Source organism: Papio anubis, chromosome 17 (genome assembly GCF_008728515.1).
Source record: "Papio anubis isolate 15944 chromosome 17, Panubis1.0, whole genome shotgun sequence".
Lineage (NCBI taxonomy): Eukaryota > Metazoa > Chordata > Mammalia > Primates > Cercopithecidae > Papio > Papio anubis.
Window position 1 is genome coordinate 54,220,704 of NC_044992.1, and position 12,043 is coordinate 54,232,746.

Below are 12,043 nucleotides of genomic sequence, written 5' to 3' on the forward strand. Positions count from 1 at the left end.
GACTGGAGCTGTTCCTATTCGGCCATCTTGCTCCGCCCCCCCTTTTTATTATATTTTAAGTTCTCGGGTACGTGTGCACAAGGTGCAGGTTTGTTACATGTGTATACATGTGCCATGTTGGTGTGCTGCACCCATTAACTTGTCATTTACATTAGGTATATCTCCTAATGCTATCCCTCTCCCCCTCCCACACTGGAGAGGATGTGGAGAAATAGGAACACTTTTGCACTGTTGGTGGGACTGTAAACTAGTTCAACCACTGTGGAAGACAGTGTAGCGATTCTTCAAGGATCTAGAACTAGAAATACCATTTGACCAAGCCATGCCATTACTGGGTGTATACCCAAAGGATTATAAATCGTGCTGCTATAAAGACACATGCACACGTATGTTTATTGTGGCACTATTCACAATAGCAAAGACTTGGAACCAACCCAAATGTCCATCAAAGAAGTATTTCTTACTATGCATTATGATCACTGGGGTTTGAAAGCTGGATGAAATATTAAAATAATACCAGATTCCTGCCTTAATGAATTTAAAATCTGCTTTATTTAAATCCTACTTTATTTCTTAACTTTTCAGAAAGAAAAGTGATCTTAAAAGATGTAATTGATGTTTTCACTAATTCACCTAAACCATCCACACCATTCAACAGTAAGTATAGTAAAATAATAAAAATTGTAAACCAGTTTCTTAGGTCATTTTACGGTATCCTATATTTTCTAAAATATAGTTTGTTTCTCTCTGTATTTTCAACACTTTCCTAAGTTTGCTTTGCTTTATTTGAAATGTTGTAATCTGCTTTCTTATTCCTTATCATATTCAATTTATGCTTTTGTATAATGAATTATTTAGAATTACATACCTAGAATATGCTTCCTTAAAACAAATAATTTGTCTCAGTATTATGCTTTATTGTAAAAGTATGCATCCTTCCCATTACTTTAGTACAGTTTTCTCGCACCTTTATTAATAGCCACATGCTTATTTTCCTCACCTATAGTGAAACATGTTAATTAAGGAAAGTACAAGAAAGATCTAGTGTTCTTAAAATTAGTTGGTAGACTGGTAAGAGAGAAACACTCTCTGATGTTAAGATAGTATATGACTGTTTTTCAGTCTGTAGCAAATTTATATTTTTAGTGTTTTCCTTTCCCCAACTATTTGGCTTCTTGGCCTCATTCTAAGAGCTACCTCCTCCTGCCTACCTGTTCTTGAAAAGCTTTGCAGTCTGTGAAAGACCAGAGCATGTAGCAGAAACACCTTTCAGGGATAACAGTTACTGAAAAAAGTGGACTTTACAAAAAAAATTGCAGAAACTCAACTTTTACCTGGCTAGGGGTATGTTGAACATTTTTTATTATTTAACTGACTTCTAAAAACAAAGCCCATAGGTATGTTTTAAAAGCCCTTTAACTCAGAATGTCTTCTACGGTAGGCTGTGGATGTTATATCTTAAAAGGGGCTTTGCCCCAACTTCTTTATCTGTTTTCTATTCTTCCTGTATTTACAGATTTATTTAAAGAGATTAAAACTCTTGATAGTATCAGAAATGATACAATGCCTGTAAATGAACTGAGCTCCAAACTTTTGAGTGCCGGAATTCCAGTAAGCAACAAGACGTTCCAAGAGATCTTGAGACAAGCATCTGTTGATGGTGAATCCTTTTTGAAAGAGCAATCTATTTTGAGCTTAACGAAGTCCTAGTTTTAGTTTTACTATGTGCTTGGGATAGCTGTTGTGTATATGTATATTTTATTTTATTTTTTGATCCGTGAAAGTGTTTATTTTATTCGTTTTTTTATTTTGAGATAGGGTCTCGCTGTCTCCCAGGCTAGAGTGCAGTGGCATGATAACGGCTCACTGCAGCCTTGGCTTCCTGGGCTCAAGCCATCCTGCCTTAGCTCACCAAGTAGCCGCCACACCTGGCTAATGTGTATTTTTTGCAGAGACAGAGTTTCGCCATGTTGCCCAGGCTGGTCTGAACTCAAGCTATCCACTCACCTTAGTCTCCCAAAGTGATGGGATTGCGGGTGTGAGTCACCACACTCAGTCCAAAAGTGTTTAGTTTTTAATTGGCAAGTGAAAAATATATATTTATGGTGTACAATGTAATGTTTTGAAATCTGTGTACACTGTGGATTATTAAATCAAGCTAATTAACATATCTATCACCTTAAATCCTTATAATTTTTTGTGATAGCATTTGAAATGTAGTCTTTTATCTGTTTTCAAGTATACAATACATTATGAACCATAGTCACCTTGCACTAAAATAGGTCTCCAGAACTTACTCCTCTTATCTAACTGAAATTTTGTTTCTCAACCAATTTCTCCCCTCAAATTCTGCAGTCCCTGGTAATCACCATTGTCTTCTCTGCTCCCATTACTTCAACTTTTTTAGATTCCACATATAAGTGAGATCATGCAGTATTTGTCTTTCTGTGCCTGCTTTGTTTCACCCAGCATAGTGTCCTCCAGGTTCATCTATGTTGTTGCAAATGACAGGATTTCCTTCATTTTTAAAAGGTTGAATAGTATTCTATTGTGCATATATATTTATAACATATAGATAGATGTCATATTTTTAAAAATCTAATCATCTGTTGATGAATGGGCACTTAAGTTGATTCTTTGTCTTGGCTATTGTGAGTAGTGAGCTGCAATGAACATGGGAGTGCAGATACCTCTTTGACATGCTGATTTCACTTCCTTTGGATATATACTTGGAAGTGAAATTTCTGGATCACATGGGAGTTCTATTTTTAATTTTTTAAGGAACTTTCATACTGTTTTTCATAATGGTGGTACTAATTTGCATTCCCACTATAACTGTACAAGAGTTCCCTTTTCACCACTTCCTTGCCTACACTTGTTAAATTTTGTCCTTTTGATAAAAGCCATTCTTACATGTGAGAGGTAAACTGGGTCTTAGAAATATAATGAAAACATAGGCACATGGAGAGCTAATTAAAATTCATAGGTTTTTCTACTGGAAATATTTTTAAGAGCCATCCTCCATTTAGCATCAAATCTATAAAATATATGCATCAAAATTTAATTATTTAAGCCAAGTAAATTCCTTTAGTTAGAATTTCTTGTTTTGATAAAATTGATTGTGGGTAAAACTATTTTAAATTAATTGACTTTTATCCTGCTAATTTCTAGAAATTACAAAAATTTCCCATCCCTACCCTTTGTCATGGTTATTTAATGCTTATTAGGATTGACACTTTGCCATTTTGTAATCCTTGTACCTTACTTTTTAGAAAATAATAATGTAAGTCTCAAGAAAATTTTGGAGAATTTGAACACAAGTAAGCCAACTTCTGTATTTGAAGGTGGGTAAATCAATATTTTATTTAGATATTTAGATAGTTTTCATTGCCTCTTGTTATTTTTAAAACAGCTTTATGAGATATAATTGATGTAAAACCGTATAATTTTATATTTAAAAGGATATATTTTGATTAAGTGTAGACATATGCACGCACCTATGTAACCATCATCACAATCAAGATAATAAATATATCCCTTACCCCTAAAACTTTCTCATACCCTTTATAATCTCTCTTGCCATTCTCCACATTTCCCACATTCCCAGGCAACCACTGATATGCTTTCTTTCACTAGAAATTTGTTTTTGCATTTCCAATATTTTTTTGTAAATGAATGTGCTCTTTTTTGCTGGCTTCTTTCACTCAGCATAATTATTTTGAAATGTATCCATGGTATAGTGTGCATCAGTAGTTCATTATTTTTATTGCAGAATAGTATTCCACTTTATAGATATGCCACAGTTTATTTTCCTGCTGATATAGGTAAATTAGGTTGTTTCCAGATTTACCTATGACAAACACAGCTTCTGTAAACATTCACATACAAATTGTTGTATGAACATAAGCTTTCATTTCTTTGGGCAATTACCAAGGGATATACTAACTGAATTTGGTAGATGCATGTTTTACTTTTTAAGAGTATGCCGAGCTGTTTTCTAAACTGGTTTTACCATTTTGCATTCCCAAGAGCAGTGTATGAGAGTTTCAGTTCCTCCAAACTCTTGCCAATACTTGGTATATTCAGTCTTTCAAATTTTAACCATTCTAAGAAGTATATAGTAGTATCTCATTGTGGTTCTACTTTGCATTTTCTTAATGACTAATGATGTTGAGCATTTTCTCATATACTTATTTGTCATGTGTATATTCTTTGGTGAGGTGTCTGTTATAACTTTGCTCATCTTTTTAAGTTGGCTTGTTTGTTTTCATATATATATATACACACACATATACTTATAAATATATATACACACATATATTTTTTTAGAGATGGGGTCGGTCTCTGTTGCCTGTTTTCATATTTCTTCATGTATTCTGGATACAAGTCTTTTACCAGATACATGCTTAGCAAATATTTTCTTCTAATCTTTTGTCTCTTCATTTTCTTTTCTTTTTTTTTTTTTTTTGGAGTCTTGTTCTGTCGCCCAGGCTGGAGTGCAGTGGCCAGATCTCGGCTCACTGCAAGCTCTGCCTCCCGGGTTCACGCCATTCTCCTGCCTCAGCCTCCCGAGTAGCTGGGACTACAGGCGCCCGCCACCTCGCCTGGCTAGTTTTTTGTATTTTTTAGTAGAGACGGGGTTTCACCGTGTTAGCCAGGCTAGTCTCGATCTCCTGACCTCGTGATCCGCCCATCTTGGCCTCCCAAAGTGCTAGGATTACAGGCTTGAGCCACCACACCTGGCTGTCTCTTCATTTTCTTAAGTGCCTTTAAAAGAGGGTTAATTTTAATTTTGATGAAGTCTAGTTAACCAATTTTTTTCTTTTTTTTTTTTTTAATTATTATTTTTTTAAATTTATTTATTATTATTATACTTTAACATCACACACCGGGGCCAATTTTTTTCTTTTATGGACCATGCTTTTGGTGTCATGTGTAAGATATCTTGTTCTTACCCAAGTTTGCAAGTTTTTAAAAATCATATGTTTTATTGTAAAAGTTTTATAGTTTTTGGTTTTACATTTTTGATGTATAATTCAAGTTAATTTTTGTATGTGGAGTAAAGTATGGAGTTTTTTTAACATGTGGTTATGTAATTGTTCTATTGTTAAGAACACTATACTTTCTCCTCTGAATTGCCTTTGTACTTTTACAGAATATTACATGTATAGAATATTATATATAAGTGGAATGTTTATATATGTAGAATGTTTCATAAATGTGTATTTATGGGTTCTCTATTCTGTTCCATTTTTTTTGGTCTATCTTTACACTAATATTGTATTGTCTTGATTATTGTAGTTTCATAACAAACATTGAAATCAATCAGATAATGTCAGCCCTTCAACTTTGTTCTACCTTTTAAATGTTGTTTTGGGGCTGGGCATGGTGGTTCACGCCTATAATCCCAGCACTTTGGGAGGCTGAGGCAGGCGGATCACGAGGTCAGGAGATGGAGACCATCCTGGCCGACATGGTGAAACCCTGTCTCTACTACAAGTACAAAAATTAGCTGGACGTGGTGGCACATGCCTGTAATTCCAGTTACTTGGGAGGCTGAGGCAGGAGAATTGCTTGAACTAGGGTGTCAGAGGTTGCAGTGAGCCAAGATGGTGCCACCCCAGCCTGGCGACAAAGCGAGACTCTGCCTCAAAAAAAAAGTTGTTTTGGCTATTTAGGTCTTTTACAGTGTCATATAAATTTTATATTCAATTTGTAAATTTCTGCAAGCCTGCTGGGGTTTATTGGAAAAATCAGTAGGCTCATGAATTAGGATTTTTAAAAAACTTGACAGCTTAGTTCTTTGCATTGATCCTGTTAAATTTATTTATTACTTAGAAGTAGCAGGGTATAATTTATTATTCATAAATGAAAAGTTAAAAAATTCTACCATGTTTGTTTTCTTTTAAAGACTTTGGTTGTAGAGATTGGCACAAATTATTTAAAAGGGTTGTATAGGTCATAAAAATTCATTACATTAAACCAACCTTATCCTAGAGATATGAGTCATCAAATTAATTTTGGTTTGAGCTGGAAAGTATTTTTCAGTTCATTGTTATATTCTGATGTTAATAAAATAGTCAAACTTAGCTATATTTGTTTTTATAAAGCACAAATGTATTATTTTTAATAGACATTTTGGAATATAGTTGTTTGAGTTGCACAAGTAATCCAGTGTTCCACTTTAGAAAGTATATATGTAGTCTTCAGAAATTTTTGGTAATACTTCACTGCAACAATTTAGAAGCAGTCATGGTAGGTAAATATTGTGCTTTTTAATTTTACCTTTTTCTTTCTGTATTGTACACTGCCTTTTGAATTAATATCATAATTTAACTGTACATATGTTTTTAGGGAAAATATTCTAGTTTTATTAGGTAGTTATAATCCTTAAATTCACTGATAGTTTCAAGACAACAGTATAACTATAAATGAAAGCAGTTTAATTCATTTTAAACCATTTTTAACCTTTGCTATTCTAAAAGATGAACAAATGTTGCTAACAAAGAATTGTTGTTCTTGTTAACAAAGAATAATTATCTCCATATACATTTCAGTTGTAATCCTTTTTGATCAACATAAGGACCATTTTATATAGTTTTGATGCAAATGTGGAATGTTATGAGTGACCCAACAGAAGATTGGCCAAATAATAAAGATTAGATATGATATATATTTAAAGGCATTTCCTGTGAGTAAAGGGCAGAGATGTGTGAATAAAGGGTATATAGCAATATAAGAGATAAAATTATATAGAAGATAGTGGTATATATAGTAGATAAAGATGTCAATGTATATAACAATATAGAAGATACGACTAAGTAATAGAACCAGGAAGGCAGAGAGAGGGTGATTAGCTGCGAGGGAAAAATATACAGAGGCCAAGATACCAGTTTATAAAAGTAGAAGTAGATTTACTACCCAAAGAAGTCTGTTGTTGAAGGACTTTTCCTTTCCTTTTCTCTCTTTATTTCAATTAGGAATGAGAAAGTGACCTGGTGTGTCAGGACTCTTTGGGATGACTGGGAGGACTAGAGTAGTCTTAAACTGAATTTGTGGCATCAGTCTAAAACATTCTAAAAGGGCTTAGGTTTACTGAAGAATTACATGTGGAGATGGAGAGAACTATCTGGCTTGTTGGAAAAAATTAACTTACCTAATAAGTTAATTCTGTAACTTTTTGTGCACTTATACTCTGCCTCTTTTAAATTTAAAAAAGTTTTATAAACTAGAGATTTATGTTATGAACAGTAATCTTGAGTGTATGATGATTTGTATAACTAATATTTGTTTTTAAATTTCAGCATTTATTTTAGATATAGGCAGTACATTTGCAGGTTTGTTACATGGGAATATTGTGTGATGCTGAGGTTTGAGGTATGGATCCTGTCACCCATGTAGTGAACAGAGTACCAGATAGGTAGTTTTTAACCCATCTACCCCCACCACCTAGTAGTCTGCAATGTCTGTTGTTCCCATATTTATATCCATGTGTGCTTAATATTTAGGTCTCACTTATATGTGAGAATGTGTGGTATTTGGTTTTCTATTCCTGTGTCAATTTGCTTAGGATTATGGCCTCCAGTTCCATCCATGTTGCTGTAAAGGATATTGTTGGGGGCCGCACCGGGGGTGGTGGAGAATGAAAGAACACACACAAAGACAAAGACACACAGAGAACATGGCGGCCGCACTCAGAGCCTCCGCCTCACTTTATTTATACTCCATAAACCTCACATCAGCAGAAAGAATGCAATGCAAAACAAACTTTCTTTTCCCACATGTAACCTTCTACTCAGTACCTTGTTTCTATATTCTTTCTTATCTACCCACCTTCTTGGCGCCTACGAGAGTTCATTAAAAGTTCAGTTGGAGATACTGTCCTTGAGCCCTATCTATTCTCAGCATACTGTTTTCAAAGGCCCCTGCATTTCCCCCCTTTTAATTTTGTTTTGCCTCAATCCTAAAAAGGTAGCCCATATTTGTTCCTGTGTTTTCTTTTGTTTTTGGAGGCGACGGAGGGAGCATCGAATCACCAAAAGAAGTAAACCCAAACCAAGTGCCCAAAGCAATATACTTCCAGAGATTGTAGAAATCCATGTTTTCATCTGAGTCCATGGGTTAAAGGCAGCAAGGCGCTGCCCCAGCTCCTGCAAGGTTACAGTTCCAGACAGCACATGTAATTGTTGTCGAAATGCTTCGGAAATGTTCTGAGTGAGCTCTTGAATGTCCAAACTAATATTTTTATGGCCAATTAATTTTCGGATTACAGTCCAATTTTGAGAGATGTTAAAAGGCACAGGCGTTACACAAAATTGAGTGGAATTCCAATCACATTGTAATGTTACCCGAGTACTGAGTACAGTGAGCTGATCTCCGAGCCATGTCAGTGCTTGCTCCATGTTGTCCAATCTTTCAGCAAGTTGAGAATCAATGTTTCGTTGTTGAAGCCATAACCGGTGAGATTGTTCGTGCCATTGCTGCACAAATTCAGCATTTTGTATGCTTTGATGAAGAGCGAGCCCTGCTACAGCCGCAGTGGAGGCGATGGCAACAAGACTCATCACCGAGGCAATTATAAGTCCAAGGGCACGGCGGGTTCGCTGAAGAGAAGTCCAAATATAAGTTTCAAGAGGTGATGCCCCCCACAGTCGCGTAAGATTAACAGGTAGCTAAATTTCCTTACGAGCCCTGAGGATATAAATATCCCCAGCAAAGTTGTGCCACCAAGAATGATTGAGGCAAGACAAAAATGTACACATATTTGTACAATTAACAATTCCCGTATTATTATCCCATGTCAAATTTCCTGCTAATAATAGGTAGGGCTTAAGGACACAAGCAATAATATATCGAGAGGTATTCCGATATAACTGAATATGAAAGGAATTAGTTGGGTTAGAAAGATTAAGAGACATATTCCCCACAAAAGTGCTAATGGCATCACCTGTGGCTAACAACTTCCAAAGATGACTCTGTACTTGTAAAGAGCGTCTAAGATGTGGCATAGGTGGCGACAGGCCTCCTTCACGCCAAACCAAAGTTTCATTACCATCAGCAGCAATACTTTTATTTACCCGGTGCCATTTCAAAGGTATGTGACTAAATTTTGTTTGAAAATCACCGTGTACACTCCAATAAGTTATTTGCATTCCATTATATTCTAATAAAATCCGGGGTTTAGTTCCCCTACATTGTTGCCATTCCAACACCTCCTTGAGGAAATTGATCATTAGGGCCAAAAGGTTGCCTAGTAATGGGGAACAATTGTAAAAGGTCCTCATCCTCTTGAGAATCCAATACCTTAATTACAGCTTTAGCAGTAGAAGCAGGGACAGTAAAAACCGTGCCTGAACGAGGCAACATTTCCACCGATGGTGGTGGTGGTGGAAAACTATCCTCCTCTGCCGCTTTAGGTGCTGACAAGGATGAATGAGCCACGGGAAAAGTAAAAACAGGAGTGGCTGGAGGAGAAGGGTGAGGGGGAGATAACTGCAGTTGCAAAATTTGTTGTAACAATTGAACAACGGGCTGAAGCTCCTTTTGAATTTCTGATTCCTTTTCCTGAGACATATCATTATGCAAAGGACCTTCCCCCTCAGTTACAGAATTATCTAAAGGAGGAGAAATAGCTATCGGAGACTTCAAAGATTCCTCATCTCCACCCTCCTCTTTTTCAGAATCTGTCTCTAAGAGCTCCAAAGCCTGAGTAATAGAGGCACAGAGAGCCCACAAAGGTGCCAGCATTACATCACCGCGCTGATGCGCTTGACGAAGGGTCTTAACAACCCGTTGCCAATCTCGTTTATTTAACTGGACTTCAGTTTGATATTGAAACCAATCACAATGTTGTTCCACATGAGCAAACAATTTCCGCAAAGTTCTCTCTTTTATATCAACTCCAATTGAAAGTAAAAGCCCTTGTAATAATCTTAAATATTCTGAGGCCAAGGAACTGGAATTCCCCATAATGAAAGCTTAAGAAGGTTCCCCTTAATAATATCCGGGCCTTACCCGCCCCTAGGGGGTTCCCCTTCTTGTTCTCCCCTACTCACCCGTGCGAACCCTGCTCGCTGCGCCACTTGTTGGGGGCCGCACCGGGGGTGGTGGAGAATGAAAGAACACACACAAAGACAAAGACACACAGAGAACATGGCGGCCGCACTCAGAGCCTCCGCCTCACTTTATTTATACTCCATAAACCTCACGTCAGCAGAAAGAATGCAATGCAAAACAAACTTTCTTTTCCCACATGTAACCTTCTACTCAGTACCTTGTTTCTATATTCTTTCTTATCTACCCACCTTCTTGGCGCCTACGAGAGTTCATTAAAAGTTCAGTTGGAGATACTGTCCTTGAGCCCTATCTATTCTCAGCATACTGTTTTCAAAGGCCCCTGCAGGATATGATTTCATTCTTTTTTATGGCTGCATAGTGTCCTATGGTATATATGTACCATGTTTTTTTAATCACTTCAGCATGGATGGGCACCCAGGTTGATTCCATGTCTTTGCTATTGTGAATAGGTCAGTGATGACTATAGGAGTGCATGTGTCTTTTGGTAGACTTTTTTTTCTTTGGGTATATACCCAGTAATGGGATTGCTGGGTCGAATGGTAGCTCTGTTTTTGGGGGAATTTTGTTTGTTTGTTTTTGAGATGGAGTCCCCCTCTTGTCACCCGGGCTGGAGTGCAATGCCATGATCTCAGCTCACTGCAACCTCTGCCTCCCAGGTTCAAGCGATTCTCCTGCCTCAGCCTCCTGAGTAGCTGGGATTACAGGCATGCACCACCACGCCCGGCTAATTTTTGTGTTTTGAGTAGAGACAAGGTTTCACCATGTTGGCCAGGCTGGTTTCAAACTCCTGACCTCAGGTAATCCACCTGCCTCGGCCTCCCAGAGTGGTGGCATTGTAACAGGCTTGAGCCACTGTGCCCGGCCAGTAGCTCTGTTTTAAGTTCTTTGAGAAATCTTCAGACTGCGTTCCACAGTTGCTGGACTAATTTACATTCCCACCAACATTGTATAAACATTTCCTTTTCTCTGCAGCCTCGCTAGCATCTGTTGTTTTTTTGACTTTTTATAATAGCCATTCTGACTGGTGTGAGATGGTATCTCATTGTGGTTTTGATTTACATTTATCTGATGATAAGTGATGCTGAGCAGTTTTTCATATGTTTGTTGACCACTTGTATGTCTCCTTTTGAGAAGTGTCTGTTCATATTCTTTGCCTATTTTTTAATGAGCCTTTTTTTTTTTCTTGTTGGTTTCAGTTCCTTATAGATTTGGAATATTAGGCCTTTGTTGGATGCATAATTTGTGACGATTTTCTTCCATTCTGTGGGTTATCTGTTTGCTCTCAATAGTTTCCTTTGCTGTTCAGCAGGTCTTTAGTTTCATTAGGTCCCACTTGTCTATTTTTGTTTTTGTTGCAATTGCTTTTGAAGTCTCAGCCAAAAATTCTTTGCCAAGGCCTATGTCCAGAATGGTGTTACCTAGGTTATCTTCCAGGGTTTTTATAGTGTGAGGTCTTACATTTAAATCTTTGATCTGTTTTAATTTTTGTATATTGTTAAAGGTAGGAGTCCAGATTCAGTCTTCTGCATATGGCTTGCTATTATCCCAGCACCATTTATTGAACAGGGAGTCCTTTTCCCATTGCTTGTTTTTGTTGGCCTTGTTGAATACCAGACTGTTATAGGCATGCAACTTTATTTCTGAGTTTTCTGTTCTGTTCCAATGGTCTATGTATCTATCTATTACTGGTACCAAGATGTCTTGGTTACTGTGGCTTTGTAGTATAGTTTGAAATCAGTCAATGTGATGCCTCCAGCTTTGTCCTTCTTGTTTAGTATTGCTTTGGCTATTTGGGCTCTTTCTTGGTTTGATATGAATTTTAGCATAGTTTATTTCTAGTTCTATGAAGAACAATATTGGTAGTTTGATAGGAATAATGCTGAATCTGTAAATTTCTTTGAGCAGTATGGCCATTTTTACACTATTGATTCTTCCAATCCGTAAGCATGGAATGTTTTTCCATATG

The 12,043-nt window shown here is 36.9% G+C and overlaps 1 protein-coding gene across 10 annotated transcripts in view; it reads left to right on the top strand.

The window, feature by feature from the left end:
• LOC103878903 (EF-hand calcium-binding domain-containing protein 3) overlaps positions 1–12,043 on the top strand; it is a 514,301-nt gene that overhangs the window by 150,584 nt on the left and 351,674 nt on the right. For 9 of the 10 annotated variants that reach the window (XM_031657656.1, XM_031657654.1, XM_021929308.2 and 6 more), the window contains 3 exons: positions 586–657; positions 1,517–1,660; positions 3,273–3,344. The exons of the other annotated variant lie outside the window; for it this stretch is intronic. In XM_031657656.1, coding sequence (XP_031513516.1) covers positions 586–657; positions 1,517–1,660; positions 3,273–3,344 — 288 coding nt within the window. The remainder of the gene's footprint in view (positions 1–585; positions 658–1,516; positions 1,661–3,272; positions 3,345–12,043) is intronic. 10 annotated transcript variants of the gene reach the window in all.